We start from the raw sequence: 15,779 nt of genomic DNA on the forward strand, positions 1-15,779 counted from the left end.
AGGCCCGGGCCGTGCTGACCCCCGGGCCCAGAGGGAGGCCGGGCGCAGAGGGAGCAGGGAGCGTGCCCAGCCCCGGGTCGGGCCGCCCGCCCCCCGGGGGGGGTGTCCCGGGCCGCTGGGCCCGCCAGGTAACCCCATCTCAGCCCGCCCCGGCCCGCCCCCGCCCGCCTCCCCCTCCCTCCTGCGCCGCATCTCGGGACTCTGGGGCTGCGCTGACAGTCGGCTCGGCGCGGAGCCGGGCAGCGGGCGCAGCGGCCGCCGGGCAGCCTGCAGCGCAGCGCAGCGGAGCAGAGACCGGGGAGCGCCCCGCCGGCCCCCGCCCGCCTGCTCGCCGGCCCCGGCCCGGCCGGCCCGGCCCCGCCCCGCCCGCCGCACCGCCCCTTGCCCTGCCCTGCCCTGCCCTCCCTTCCCCGCCCGGCGCGGGCCCCGGCCCGGCCCCGGCTCTGGCTCCCGGACTCGGACTCGGAGCCCGCGGGCTGCCCACCTGCAGCCCCGACGGGAGGGTCCCAGCGCGGCAGCTGCCCGGGCCGGGGGCCGGCGGCACGATGAGTCCGCGCTCCTGCCTGCGCTCCCTGCGCCTCCTGGTCTTCGCCGTCTTCTCGGCCGCCGCCAGCAACTGGCTGTAAGTGGGGCTGGGGGAGAGGAGAGCCGCCGAGCAGGCTCGGGAGGGCAGAGCAGGGCAGGGCAGGGGCGGGCGAGGCAGGGGCCGGCGGGCGCGGGGTGGTGCCAGGAGGCTAAGGGCACTGGGGTCCGGGGGGCCAGGGACCCGGGCTGCCCGCACTGCGCCGAGCAGGTGTTCTTCGGACTCCCTCCCGTCTGCTCCCCCCACCCCCCGCCACGGAATAAGAACCCCAGCCATCACCCCAGCCCCTCGGGGCCGCCGTCGGCCTGGGCAGCCCCGAGCCAGTGAGGAGCCGGAGCCGGGGGAGCGCGAGGAGCGGGAGTGGGAGATGGCAGCTGAGGCTGCGAGAAGGGGTTCCTGTCCCGGGCAGATGGGCGCAGCTCCCGGGGCTGCCCCCGCCTCCTCCTGCCTCCGGGTCCCCTGCCCTTCCCCTCTCTCCGGCTGGGGCTCGGCCAGCTCGGCTCTGACAGGTCTGTTGTGAAAGTCAATTACTGAGAAAGGCTCCGGGATTTAATAGCAGGTTAATCCCGGGAAGAGTCCCCGGGAGCAGCCTCCGCTCGGGTAGAGGTGCCGCCGCCGCCGCCGCCGGCAGCCCGCGGGAGAGCTGGCGTGTAGGGACCTGTTTGTGCCCGGAGGGGCCGGAGGCGGGGGGCGCGGTGAGAGGGGCCGGGCCGGGGCCGGTGTGGTTTCCTAAGGGCGGGTGCGATGTTGCTGACCCGGGGTTGGTCCTGAATCCCTTTCCCCGAAGAGCACTGCCTGGGCTGAATGGGAGAAGGACCTCTCCACCCAATACCGTACCCCCCACCCCCACCCCCGTCCGGGCTCCCAAGCTTCTAGCCGGGGCCCCCGCGGGAACTTAGCTCTCCCTACCCCTGCTCACTGTGTGGGGGTACTGTGATCTCCGGAGGGCCACCAAAGCCCGGGATGCGAGGGGGGTATTGGAGCTGGTCTGGGGGAGAGAGGCCAGTGCGAGGAAAGGAGGGGGTGGGGGGAGTCCTTCCTCCTCTGCCTCCACCCTGGCATCTGCCCCCCCTCCCATTTCCCCCCGATGCAGCAGCACCTGCGAGCATAATCCAGTCCTGTTTTATTTCGCTGCCCAGGGAGTCTAGACCCCAATATTGATCCGAGGACTAAAGGGGGGATATAACCAACAGTGTAGCCTGGGGTTTCCATGGAGACCGAGGAGAGAGGAAAAAAATTTTCTCTCTGCATGAAGACTGGAGAACAAACGTCTCCCATGAGTTTGCCTTAAGTGTCCACTGGCTGTTGCTATGAGGTCATTGTGGCCTGCCGGGCCTGCTGGGAAGGAGCTGTGTTCAGTTGGGGTCAGAGGCACCGGGGAGTTTGGGGACTGAGGTGATGTGGAACTTTCCCAGCTGCTCAGGAGACCCACTTGGGGCAGAGCCTGGGGGAGGCTGCAAGTGGCTGGTAGACAGTTTTGTTTTTCTTGGATTCCTAATTTGATTAACACTTCGGGAGCTGCCCTGTGGTGCTTACACAAACCCAGGCCAGCGCCATACATCCCCCTCCCCAGCTGGGTGGGAACTGGATAGCAGACCTCTGAAGCTGGAGGAGGAGACCCCCAGGCTTGAGCCTCAGGCGAGGACTGGGAGGGACAACGGCTACAGAGCCAGTCACCTTGTAAGCAAAGTTTGGCCTCCACATGGAGAGAGGTAGGGTCCTGTCCCAGGGGTCAGTGGCCTAAACTCTGTGTGAATCAGGGCTGTTTGTTTGTCTTGGGCATCTCGTCAAGGAGCCAAGTGCTATATGCAGCCTAGCCAGCTGGGGTGGGGGCTCTCCTATCACCGGGATAGTGGAGAATGCCTGGAAGCAAGTATTAGCTGCCATTTCTACCCGACTTTGGAGTTCAGGAGGCACTTTCCCCAACACAATCAGATGAAATGATCTCCAAGGTCCTGTCCAGTTTTCAAACTCGCCATCCCTCTGTCCCTGGGGCAAGATACTTATAAATCTTCCTGTTTTACAAATGGGAAAACTGAGGCTTAGAGGAAGGAAAGTGATTTTGTCCCGGTGACACAGTCAAGTGACAGAGGCAGGAAGCACCCCTAAGTTTACCTGATGGCCAGCCAGAGTTCTTCCCACCGCCCCAATCTGTCTGGAAATCGTGATCCTTTAGGGGTACTGAGAGGACTACGTAAACCCACATTACCCCCACTCCCAAGGAGAAGCCCCTTTCTGTTTCCCAGCACAACTGCTTAGTGGGTTCTGCAGACAGTGGGGAACCTCCGGGGTCCATTTTTTATATTATGGGAGCAGGGAAAGCCCTAGAGGCAGAAGTCAGCCAAGCTGTTCTCTGGGGCAACAGGCGGGTCGGGCGGCGGGGCAGCAGATCCTGGGGATAGCCTCACCGGCTCCCCTTTAACCACCAAAGGCTAAAGGAAAGTTTCTGAGGCTACCCTGCCCTGAGCATTGGCATCCCGGCTCCTGGCCAGGTTCCAAGATGAGGTCAATCAGCAGGCATTCCACATGTTTCAGAGAATCCAGGGGGACTGGACTCTCCAAGTTGGAAAGGACCTCAAAGAGCATCTACTCCAGTCCCAAGCAGATAAATGGTCATTAAGCTGAAAGACTGCTCGTCTCCTGATGTGTCCAGAACTAGGTGAAAGGCACCCAGCACAAGGTCTCCCCAGGGGCAAATAGAAAGGAAAAAAGCCGCCACAATAGTTCCCATTTTTATAACCACCTAAGTTTACAAAGCACTCCTAGAAACAGAATGTCCCAAAACTCTTAATGCAGTTTAAGGTCTTAGAGCTTTTGACTGCACTGAGACTTTGGGGACACCCTGGATAGTTCACTTCCAAAAGGTTGTTGAGGTACGGTCCTCTTTTTAGTGACCATTAAGCCATTTGCCCAGCATGGTAGAGGAAAATAAAGCACAAAGCTGGGGTACAGGAGAGCCTGGATTCAAATCCCCCTCCCTGATCCTGACTGCCTGACCTTTATCAAGTCATGTTACCTCCTCTTGCCTTAATCAAAAAGCATTTATTTAAGAACTTGCTACATGTCAGGTGCTGGGGATACAAAAAGAAAGCAACCCCCACTCCTCAAGAGCTGTAGTTAATGTTTAAATCAAGGGGCTTGTGCTGGCTGGGCTCTGAGGTCCTTTCCATCTAGACTTCTGACCCATGATCCCAGGTGTATGAAGGGCTCCCAACTCCAAGCCCCCTAATTTATCCGCTTCATTATCTTGCCCCTGGTCTCTTGCATTAGCCCCTCTGCTGAAGAGACTTGACATCTCAAGAAATATGTCTTTTAGGGGCAGCTAGTGATCCAGTGGATAGAGCGCTGACTCTAGAGTGACCCGAGTTCAAAACCAGACTCAGACATTGTATGACCCTGAACAAGTCATTTAACCTGGATTGTTTAAAAAAAAAAATTTAAAAAGAAAAAGAAGTTTTTCGTCCAGTTGTCCAGCTAGACTGAGCTATGAAATAACTAATGAATAGTAAGGTGATCCCGTGCATTGGAAAGTATATTGGATTTGTCATCAGGGACCTGAGTTCATACTGAAGTTCTGTTATTTAATGATTGTGTCATTCAAAATGTATTAAGCACCTACTACATACAGGCCAGGCATTGTGTTAAGTGCTGGGGATACAAAGAAAGGCAATGTCGGCTCCTGCCCTCAAGGAGCTCACAGAACTATGGGGCAGACAACATGAAAACAAGTATGTATAAACAAGATAAATCGGAGATAAGCTCAAAGGAGGCACTAGCATTAAGGGCAATTCTTTGGTTGAGAGTTGGAAGAATCTGGGAGGCAGACTTGTATTAGGAGAGAATTCTGGGTATGGGGGACAGCCAGTGAGAATCCCCTCGATGAGCCAGGGATCATCCCGATGTGTGCAGGCTGTGGAGAAGCAGGCAGGGGGTGGCCACACTTTGTACTCATGGTGACCTGCTTTGGGCTAACCAGTGGCGAGGGGTCTGCACCGACTGCTGAGGGAACGAAGTTCTCCTGGATCGGTCACTCCCTAACTGCTGGACAGCTGACAAATAATTTACTGTGGCTAATGACCATGTGCCCGGGTGCTCTGAGGGTCAGTCAACAAACTTTGAAAAACTAAGACCTCTCTATACCTGGGGAAGAAGGGAAATGAGGAGGAAAGTAATTATTATTTGCTGGAAGAACCGAGTAGAAAAGAGGAAGGCACAGGGGAGTGAGGAAGACCCGAGTTCAAATTTAGCCTGATACTTACTGGAAAAATGACCCTGGGCAAGTTTGCCTCTGTTTCCTCAGTTATAAAATGGGGATAATAAGAGCATCTCTACCCAAGCTTGTTGGGAGAATCAAATGTGATATTTGCAAAGCTTTAGAGCAGAGTACCCGCCACGTGGTAGACTCCCTTCTCTTCCCTTCCCACTGATAGACCCTCAGGATGAGTCAAGGTAAAGCACTCCTCCTGGTCTTGAAGGGCACATACTGGAGCAGTTTTCAAATCGACACTTCATCCTTCCTAAAGGGGCAGCAGAAAGAACTCTAGAACTGGATTCCTAGAAGCACTGGGTTCATCCGATTCTTGATGTATAACTGGAAGATTACTAGTCCAACCCCCTTGTTTTACAGGTGAGGCTTATGAAAGTACCCCACATCCCAAGATAGAAAGCAGCAGATCCCCTGACCATCCAATCCAGTTTTTTTCTGCCATTGCCTTGAGTCTCAAGCCTGCCACCCCATCAGGGTTAGGGTTAGCTGTGTGGCCTTGGACAAATGAATTCACATCTCTGAGTTTCACTTTTAGGCTTAAAATGAGCTGGAAAAGGAAACGGCAAACTGTTCCAGCGTCTCTGCCAAGAAAGCCTCAAAGGGCAGGGGGACAAAGGGTCAGACACCGCTGAACAACAATAAAATAGTGGTGGGGGATGTGGGGGGAGCAGGGCAGTGACCGCAGCCTCTTCACACTGTCGTCCCAAAGGTCACTGCACCTAGAGCCAGAGGTACAGGAATAGATGTGTCCGTGTGGTTCTCGCCGTCCCAGAAGGTCGATGCTGGCTCTCCGAGGGACCGAGCGGCTCCACCAGCCGTAATTCCCTTAGAATCGTTTCTTTTTTGTCTTTGAGCCCCATGGTGGGGCTTTTGAGTGAATGAATGAATGGAGAACCTGTGCTCTGGATTAGTAAGCATGATCTAGAGTGGGAGTCAAAAGCCTGGGTTCCCCCATAGTGCATCGGCTACTTGGAGGCTGAATAATCCTGGGCAAGTCATTGAAGGTGGCAGAGGCAGATCTGGGCTTGATGACAAGAAAGCCTAAGAGTGGAAGGACCACCTGGGGGGGTGGGATTATCTCCCTGGAGATAATCAAGCAGAAGGGGGAAAGCTCACTTGTTGGAGATCTTGTGGTAGGGATGATTTGGGTCTGGACTGGACCCAAGGGATGGTCGGTTCCAAGTCTGAGGTTCTGGGGGACAGACAGGCTTCCTCTAGGCACAGTCTTATACTCGGGCTGGGGAGAGACCTGGACCAAAGGGAGGGGGCAGGGAAAGGAATGGGGGTCTCCTGGCTTCCTCCCTGCCCCAGTTTTGTAAACTGTGATCTGGGCAGGATGATGGGATGGACGCTAAGGATTTGGGAAGAATTGGACTCACTGAAGCTTTCCCCTGTGTCTGTATTCCTAGAATCCATATTATTAGCCCTTTGCAAAGTACTGTTCCCACATCTGCTTCTCAAGATGGCTTTCTATGGTAGGTCCCTATTTATCCCTATTTTCCGGGTAAAGAAACGGAGGCTCAGTTGCCAAAAGTCACATTGTTAACAAAAGGCAAGTCTTCCTGCCCACCGGACCCAGCGTGGCACAGGCCAGGACACACGGCCTCCCACCTAAAAGGCTGTGACTACAGGGAGTCCGGTCACCACCACCCCGCCTCCCCCCCGTGGGACGGGGAGCACCCTGGCTCCCGGAGCCAGGCAGGACGGGGGAGAAGGCTGCAGGGGAAAGCCGATGGCACAGCGGGGATGCCCGGTCTACCGGGAGCTCCTTCCTCACACACCTTACAGACGGACAAGCTGTCTTCCTCTGGCTTGGAGAGAACGGGGAGACACCTCCCGGCCCCCGAAGACCCCCCCGGGTGATGCCCCAGCACTGCCATAGGGCCGTGTGTGCCCGGGCCTGTCTCAGAGCACACAGTGTTCGATGCCCAGCCCTCTGGGAGGGGGTGGCTACCCCCGTTCTGACTGATTCCCCAGGTGTGTGTGTGTCCCGAGACCAAGTTCAAGTATGTCTGCTCCCTGGGGCACGTCAGGAGGGCCAGGCCCCAGCTGGGTGTGATTCCCCAAACATGGGTGTGGAGTGGTATGCCATGGCGGCTGCCCCATGTGCGGGGCGGATCCGACGGGCCAGCGTCGTCCGGGCACAGGTGTGCGCACCGAGCCTGGGGGGGAAGGAGGGGGGTGCCCCCCGCCCCTGCTGCCCCTGGGGAGGATCCTCCCCCCCCCCCCCCCTCCTCTGCAGGTTCTCTGCGCCAGACCGCGCTCAGAGCGCAATGAGAACCTGAGAAACTGGCTAGTCAATGCCCCTTATGTTGTAGGTGTGGAAAATGGGACCAGGATTTGAACCTACATCCTCTGCCCTCAGATCCACCATATTTTTCCATTGCGCTACAGAGTGTTGAATTAAAGCTTCATGCACACACTACTTACTTTAATCTCCCTGAGCAGAATAGTGTTCAGTAAAAAGTGGATGAAGAAGTGAATGAACGCATGAAATTTGGTTCTAGAAACAGGGGGCTTCAAGTCTGTGTTGTTGCATTTCATAAAATCATAACCTTTAGAGCTAGAACAGGAGGTCATCCCCAACACTTTCCTTCTACAGACAGAGAAAACAATGCCCAGAGGGATGAGGGAGTTGAACCTTGCTATTACAAACCCCTTAGCTTGGCACCCATTCACAATCTGGCACCAATTGCTTTTCAGAACTTATTTTCCACTGCTCGCCTTCATGCACTCCGGGGTCTAGTCAAGTGGGCTGCTCATTGTTCCCTGAACTCAAGATTCCATTTACCATCTCCATGCTCTTGCCTTGGCTGTGCTCCCATAGCACCTCCTTTTCTCAGAAACCCTGGTTCTTTGAGTCCATTCATGGTTATTAGTCCTCTCTCCTTCCTCTATCTAGTACTCACTTAAGTGAGTTATGTCCTCCTGTCACCCCCTACCTGCGCTCGCTCTGTCTCTGTCTCTGTCTCTCTCTGTCTGTCTCTGTCTCTCTCTCTGTCTCTCTCTGTCTCTCTGTCTCTCTCTGTCTCTCTCATATACACACCACATACTCTCTTTCTCTGTCTCTGTCTCTGTCTCTCTCTGTCTGTCTCTGTCTCTCTCTCTGTCTCTCTCTGTCTCTCTGTCTCTCTCTGTCTCTTTCATATACACACCACACACTCTCTTTCTCTGTCTCTGTCTCTCTCTGTCTCTCTGTCTCTGTCTCTCTGTCTCTGTCTGTCTCTCTGTCTCTGTCTCTCTCTCTGTGTCTCTCCCTCTCACCATCTCTCTGTCTCTCTCATATACACACACACATACTCTCTTTCTGTCTGTCTCTCTGTCTCTTTCTTTCCATCATCATCATCTTTCTCTCACTCCCTTCTTCCCTTTCTCCTCCCTTCCTCCTTCCTTTCTTCCCACCTGCTCTCTCTGTCTCTGGGTATCTCTCTGTCTCTCTCTGTCTCTGTCTCTCTTTCACACACGGTTACAGAAAATATAAACCCCAGGGAGGAAGGAGCTCTGCTGCAGGCCATGTGTGCGCCCACTGGCACTGACTCTCCCACAGCACAGAGCGGGCAGTGTGGGCTGAGTTGCACTGAGCCACTGTCAGGCTGCTGCAAGCTCAGCCTCTCTGAGCTCTGCCCATTACCTCCTATCTGCTTGAAGGCCTGTGCCCGGTCCTCATCCCTTCTCAGAGGCTCAGGGGCCGGGCCAGGGTCGTCACGGGCACTGACACGTGTCTAGAAGGCGCCCCCCATGCACGGGTGGTGAAGCTTCAGGGCCGGGATGCTGCCCTCCCTCTCCTCCCGTTGGAGACCTGGGGTCAGGGCATCCCAGAGGGTTGGCCCAGGCCCCCCGGGCCCGGCTGCCTCAGCTCCTTTTTGATTTTTCTCTGGAGCTCCTGGATTAGCAACTGAGTGGCTCAGCCGGCATCTGACAAGAAGGGGCTCCCCCAACCTGTCCGAGCTCGCCCAATTCCTGGCCCTCGGCTCTATTTGGAAAGTGGCGCGCTCACACCAGAGTCTCCTCCCAGACAAGGCCCTGAAGCGACCACAGAGCCAGTTGTGCTCGGGGGAGAGTGTGGGGAATGTGAGAAGCGGCCAGGGCCCACCACTCCTCCCTACAGTTAGCTTTAAAAGGAGCAGCAGTGGCGGGTACTGTGAGCTACTATTCATTCAGACCTTGCTCCCCACCTTTGTCATAGCAGTGAGACTCTGTCCTAGGAGCCTCCCAGCTCTGACCTCCCGGGTTCTAAGGGCCCTCCCGGCTCTGACCTCCCGGGTTCTAAGGGCCCTCCCAGCTCTGACTTCCCGGGTTCTAAGCCCCCTCCCAGCTTAGACATTCTGAGCTCTCACATCCTAAGGTCCTTTCCACATCTGCATCTTATGACCCTCCATTTCAGATTCTGAAACCAAAAGATTGTTTGTGAAATCCACTCCCTCAACAAACCCCAACGCTTTCAACCCAGCTGGGAAGTGACCCTGCGACCCGGCTGGGTCAGGCTCCAGATTTCCCCATGGGGACTGCCAGGTTTTATCTCCGCGTCCCAAAGCTCCTCCTCTGTGACTTCGCCAAGGGCACAAGGAGCCGCCCCCCATCAGCCGCCTGCCCTGAACCTCTCCCCTCCCCACCTTCCTTCCAGGCACACTTTACACCAGAAAAAGAATTTCCGAGCCAGCAGAGAGCTCCAGGTCTGGGAGAACCGGGCTGAGCAGGGGCCAGGAGAAAGGGGAAAGAAGGGAGGTCGGCCTGTGCCCAGAAGGGAAAGGACGGGTTCTGAGAAAAGCGTTACATCAGCAGAGAGCGCAGTGTCGGGAAAGGGAAGGAGGTCTGGTTCCTGGGGGTCTCCCGGGCCGTGGGCTGCTGCTGCTGCTGCTCTGAGGTGACCCCTTAGGCCGTCCAGGGATGCCAGAAAGAGCCCTGCCCTTAGGGTCAGGAGAGAGCCAGGTGTGAATCCTGGCTCTGACCCTTTCTGAGCCATATAACCTTAGAAGGGCCACTAGGCGGCGCCATTGTGGATAGAGCGTGGGCCTGAAGTCCCAAAGACTCAACTTCTTGAGTTCAAATCCAGCCCCAGACACTTAGCGGACGTGTGGCTCTGGACAAGTCGCTTTATCTTATTTGCCTCAGTTTCCTCATCTGTAAAAACGAGCTGGAGAAGGAAATGGCCAACCAGGCTAGTATCTTTGCCAAGGAAAACCCCAGTGGGCTCATGAAGAGTCAAACACCAGTGAACAACAATAAAAATGGGATTGGGGAAGGAATTCCCTTGATTTATTTTGCTCCTTTCTGATCTCCTTTAAAGTTTTACCTGGAGAAGACCTGAGTTCAAATCAAACACTTAACACCTCCTAGCTGTGTGACCCTGGGCAAGTCACTTAACCCCAATTGCCTCAGGGGGAGAAAAAAAAACCTTTACCTGGAGCAGTAGACATGTTATTCCTAGCACAGACATATGACCTCAAATGAATTAATATTTTTAAAGTACTTAGCAAATTGCCTAGCACATAACAGACACTTAATAATGCTTGTCCTTCCCCAGTTTCCCCTATTACCTTCTCAAGCATCCCCTGCTTCCCTATAACAATATAGTTCCCATTTCTAAAGCACTTTAAGATTCAGGAAACACTTTACAACTGTATGATGCATGTAGTTTAACTACATGTTAGAGTATATCATGTGACCTAAACATGAAATTTAATTTTTCTTAAATAGATAAAAACAAAAAGGAGATACTTTTCAGATCATCAATTAAGGGGAAAATTCTAAACCAAGCAAGAGACAGAGATGAACATTCAAAATAAAACAGACAAGTTCAATCATATAAAAATGTCAATGTTTTTTGCAAAAACAGAATCAATACATCTAGAGTAAGAAAAATTATCAAGAAGATGAAAATCATTATATCATAGAACTCAGAGAATTGACTTCAATGTATGTATATAAAATCAAGAGCCATCCCCAATGGATATGTGGTAAAAGACAAATTTTTCCAAGGAAGTGTCAAAAATCAACAATCATGTAGAAAAATTCTCTAAATCACAATTAAAAAAAAAAAAAGAAAGAAATGCTCTGAGGTTCCACTTTCCCCCATCGATTGGCATAGGTGAAAAAAATAATGACTGAAACAGTCAACGTGGGAGGGGCTGACAAGGATCCTAATGTAAGGTTCATTAAGTTCTGAGTTGTTCCAACCATTCTGTAAAACATTTTGGAATTCTAAGGGCAATAGAAAGGCCACTGAATTGTTTGTTATCCTTTGACTTAGTGTTCCTACTATGGAACATATACCCCCAAGAGGTCAATTATTATATGCAATTATCATCATTCCTCCCTCCTTTTTTAACCAAGTAGGAAACTGAGTCTCAGAACAAATGAAACGACTTGCCCACTATTGAGCATTTAGGAAGTCTAGTATCTGATTCAGGACTCAGACTTGAGGTGTCATTCTTTATACTATATTTCTGCCTCTATGTGATTTGAGAGTGTGAGGACGCTGAAATATCAGGAACTAGGATTCTAGGTGGGAAGAGACTGAATTATCAGGAGCTAGGATTCTGGGATGCAGTCATTTGTTCTGGTAACAGAGCAGATATTACTAAAGGAAGGAAGGCAACAGGATGGATTGTGTGGCAGGGCTGGGGATGGGGAATTGGGGGAGAAAACCTTTGCAAAGCTCTATCTGGGAGACATTTTCTTTTGGCCAAGTGGAAACAGCTCATCCTTTGAAATCAGCTGCCCTGGAGCCCTCTGAATATCAATCTGATTGTTCACTTTTCCTACAGCTGAACTAAAAGATGGTGTCCTTGGTCCCCGATGCTTAGGAATTTGCTGGGAAATCCTGGTGGGGGGGAAGAGGGGGAATCCAGCCAGGAGTAGATAGGAATCTCCTTTAAAGTGGAGTTGGTTGTTGGGTAAACTATGCACCCAGTCCCCTGATCCTGAGATAGCCATCACAAAAACACCCGGTCCCCACTTCTTCCCTCCAGGCCTAGGCCCCAGTGGTGCAGGTAGTCCAACAGCATGGGCCGAGCAGCACCAGCTAGCTCTGTACCCAAGGAAGGGATGCTGCTGGTGCTGGGGATCCCCCATCAGCCTTGGGTACTGCTATTGCCAGCTCCCCGGGAGCAAAAATTCAGAGAAATGCCCTTTTGCCAATATTTGGAAGGAGGAGAGGGGCAGAAAGAGCCCGGGAACTTAGTTGGGGAGCTAGGGCCCACCGGAAATAGCTAGCATTTAAATGCCTTAAGATTTGCAAAACCCTTTCCATGTTATCTTGTTTGATCAGCGGGAAAGTGGAGTGGTTGTTGGGGCAACATACCTCCCCATTCCCGGGACACCTCCTGGCTCCAAAGGCCTGACTTCCTCTCTCTGAGGGTCAGGTTCCCTGCTCTTCATGTTAGACCCTGCCCACCTCATCCCAGGAGGCAGGGGTAGTCCTGTTAAACAGATGAGAAAACTGAGACTATCAAAGTTTAAGTGAGCTATCTAGGACCACACAGTGATGAAGGGTCTCAGACAGAGTCTGGATACAGGTCCAGTGCCCTGCCCACCTAACTACTAGAACAGAAAGTAGGGAAGCTAAAACCTCCGAGAGAGGGCTGGGGAGTTGGGCCATCAGAATAGGAAATCCAAAAAGAAGTGAAAGGGACTGGGCCCCAAAGGCTGGAAGTTGTGTGAGTTTTGGCCATCGAGACAAAAAGAAAAAGACTTCCAGAAATAAGATGGGAGAAGGAGCCGAGAACTCGGACTCCAGAACAGGAAGGTGGAGGCAGGAGCCATGAGGCAGAAAAAGGTGGAATGGACTCAGAGATAAGATAGGAAAGAGCCGGGCCATGAGGGCAGCAAGAAGCCGTTGGTTTTCAGAGACACAGTCAGAAGACTCAGTTTCCTATCTCTGATCTGTGTCACCCCTCCTTGAACACCATTTTCTTCCTCTGTGAAATGGGAATTATAATATTTATTCGCCTATCCCTTCCGGAGGTGTTGTGCTCAAATACAGGAAGAGATGATAGGAAGTGGAGGATAAGGCCCTCAGAGAGAGGGAGCTACACTTAGGAAACCTGCCTCAGATACCCCTAAGTATTATTTTTTACCTTGTCGGATCTGCTTCTTCATCTATAAAAAGAGATGATTGAACTACCCGATCATGGAAGTCCCTTCTGCCCCTGAATCTCTGATCCTGGGGAGAACTGGGCCTTCGGGGAAGGAGATGGGGTCCTCAGCCTTCCAGACAGGGGCCGTGTGACCAGCCACTCAGAGAAAGGAAGCTGGCACCTTGGGACAACCAGGACGGGGCCGGACTCTCAAATAGGAAGCGGGGTGGAGGCAGAGCTTTCCGAGCCAGGATGTGGAGGGAAGTGGGTTTCCCAGAGATGGGGATGGTATGTTACCCCAACAACCACTCAACTTTCCCATGAATCAGGCCCTAGAGACTCGAATGCCCTCCTGGTGACTAAGGCGGCCACAGCTAGGTCAGCACTTGGCTCCGTCCAGCCAAATTAGCCCAACTGGGCATTCCATCCCTTTCCCACCCACCCCATTTGTAGGCCTGGCAATCAGCAAGGAAGTCCCCGGGGGACAGGGTGAGAACGAAGCAATTCCTACCTTCAGACACAGTGCCAAACCCTTCTATTTCTCCTGGCCCAAAGCGGTGCCCAGCCCTGTCGACTTTCCTGTAAAGTCCTAGCTCTCACTGCAGACTCCTGAGACCAGGGGCTGCTCAGCTGGTTCTCACCTGGAATCAAAAAAAAATCCATAAATGACTTGAGTTCCTCCCAGGCCCTAAACACTCTCAGCTCTTCTCTAAGAAACACTTAAGAACCCAAAAAGATGAGTTTTTATGAAACAGCATCTAATGAGACAAGACCTGAACTGGTAGGCAAGAGGCTTGGGGTCAAGTGACAGCTCTGACAAGACTAAAGGCAAAATTTGGATGGCCATGGGCACGGAAATAATCACCAAAACTAGGCATGGATGATAACTCTACAAAGGAAAAATCCAAGATGTAGGGGGAGAGTCAAGAGAGAGCCTTGTTATTAAATACAAAAAGAAGAGATTATGCAGCAATATGGCAGCTGGAATGGGAGAGGAAGAGAAGGATAGTCCAGCAGGGTCAGATGCTTCAGAGAGATTAAGGAGGATGACAACTGACCAAAAACCAGAAGACTTTATGGATGGCTTTAGAAGGATCAGTTTCAACAGAGTGGGGGGGGGGTCCATAATGGCAAAGGGACTGAGAATTAGGCAGAAGGTAAGATAGAAAGGAAAGGAGTGCAGAGGACATTTTCCTGGGAGTTTGTTTGTGAAAAGGAAAAGTTCAAATTGATAGCTTGAAAGAATGGTAAAGACAAGGGATGCGGAAACATGGACGGTGGGGAAGAAGAGAATAAATAAAGAGGGACTGAATATGAAAAGAAGAAAGAGGATGATCCAGAGGGGAAGAGAGAGAGAAAAAAGATGGACTGCTAGGCTAAGATATATTGGAAAGCAGTGGACATCCAGAAGGAAAGTAAGAATCCTCTTCTACTCTGCCCTGGACTAACCCTGTCTAGACTATTTTGTTTAGTTATAAACATATTTCAGGCAAGACCAAGAAAGATTGGGTGGTATCCAAGAGAATGACCCAAAAGAAAACATGAAAAATATATCATATGAGGATCAGTTGAAAGAACTGGAGATTTTTAACTTGAAGGAGATTTAGAGGAACATGACTGCTATCTTCCAGTAATAGAGGGACTGTCATGTGGAATAATAATAGCTGCCATATATATAGCACTTTACATGTACTACCTCATTTGGTCCTCACAACAACCCTGTGAGGTAAGGACTATTATTAACCCTATTTTAGAGATGAGGAAACTGAGGCTGAGAGGCTAAAAATGGCAAAGCTGGCTCCAATTTGCTTTATTAGGCTCAGAGATTTTGGAATTGAAATGGATCTTTAAGGCCAGCTAATATAACTCCCCTGTCTGCTGATGAAGAAACTGAGACCACCCACCACTTTTCTCCTTGGAGGAGAGTTGTGGGAAAATAAATTCTAATTTGAAATGAGAAACAAATTTAAGTTAGGACTATCCCCTAAATGAAAGGGATAATCCTATCTGTTAAATTTGTTTTTCATTTCAATTCCCCCAAGTCTTTTGATATGACATTGATCTTCAAAACAACGCTGAGGGGTAAATGCTATTATGACCCCCACTTTACAGATGGGGAAACTGAGGCAAACAGGGTGCATTGACTTGCCACGGTCACAGGGCTAAACCGTGTCTGAGGCTGGAATTGAACTCAGGAAAATAAGTCTTCCTGCTTCTAGGCCCAGCACTCTCTCCACTGCTACCTAGCTGCCATCACATTGCAGTGTAATATAGGATATCATGTCATAGTATAGTGTATTATGATATCAGATATAAGGTTCATTTGATTCTCACAGCCCTGAAAGGTAAATGCTATTTGTGATCCTGATTTTACAGATGGGGAAACTGAGGCAGACTCAGTTAAGTGTGATTATAAAACTCGTATATAGAGAATAAAGGATTTTATATACATTTCCTGATTTGATCTTCATAGCAACCCAGTGGGGTCAGTGCTGTTGGCTCTATTTTACAGTTGAGCTATCTGAGAGACAATCCCATGGCCGGAAGAAAACCCAAATTTTCCCATCCATAACTGAATGACCATCTGTCCTGCCCCCCCCCCCAGACACCACACACACAGTCCCAGGCCCTCATTCAGCTACCTTCCCTCACCTGAGCCTGTTCATTGCTTAAGGAGGAGACAGAGCACACTCTGGATGGGGAGCCAACAGACTCGGTGCCCTGAGGTCACCATGACCCTGGATTCGTCCGTCCTGCCTCCGCTTCCATCTTCTCTCCAGTGTGGAGAACAAGGCGTGCCCACCTTTCCACTTTCACCTTTCCAGGGAGGGGCCCTGAGAGCCCCCCAGGG

The 15,779-nt window shown here is 52.0% G+C and overlaps 1 protein-coding gene across 1 annotated transcript in view; it reads left to right on the forward strand.

The window, feature by feature from the left end:
- The first annotated feature begins 401 nt into the window (after positions 1-401).
- Positions 402-15,779, forward strand: part of WNT4 (Wnt family member 4) — a 41,271-nt gene continuing 25,893 nt past the window's right edge. Inside the window, exon 1 of the mRNA XM_031962643.1 lies at positions 402-622. Within this exon, the coding sequence (XP_031818503.1) occupies positions 546-622 (77 nt within the window). The 5' untranslated portion in view covers positions 402-545. The remainder of the gene's footprint in view (positions 623-15,779) is intronic.

Source organism: Sarcophilus harrisii, chromosome 3 (genome assembly GCF_902635505.1).
Source record: "Sarcophilus harrisii chromosome 3, mSarHar1.11, whole genome shotgun sequence".
Classification (NCBI taxonomy): domain Eukaryota; kingdom Metazoa; phylum Chordata; class Mammalia; order Dasyuromorphia; family Dasyuridae; genus Sarcophilus; species Sarcophilus harrisii.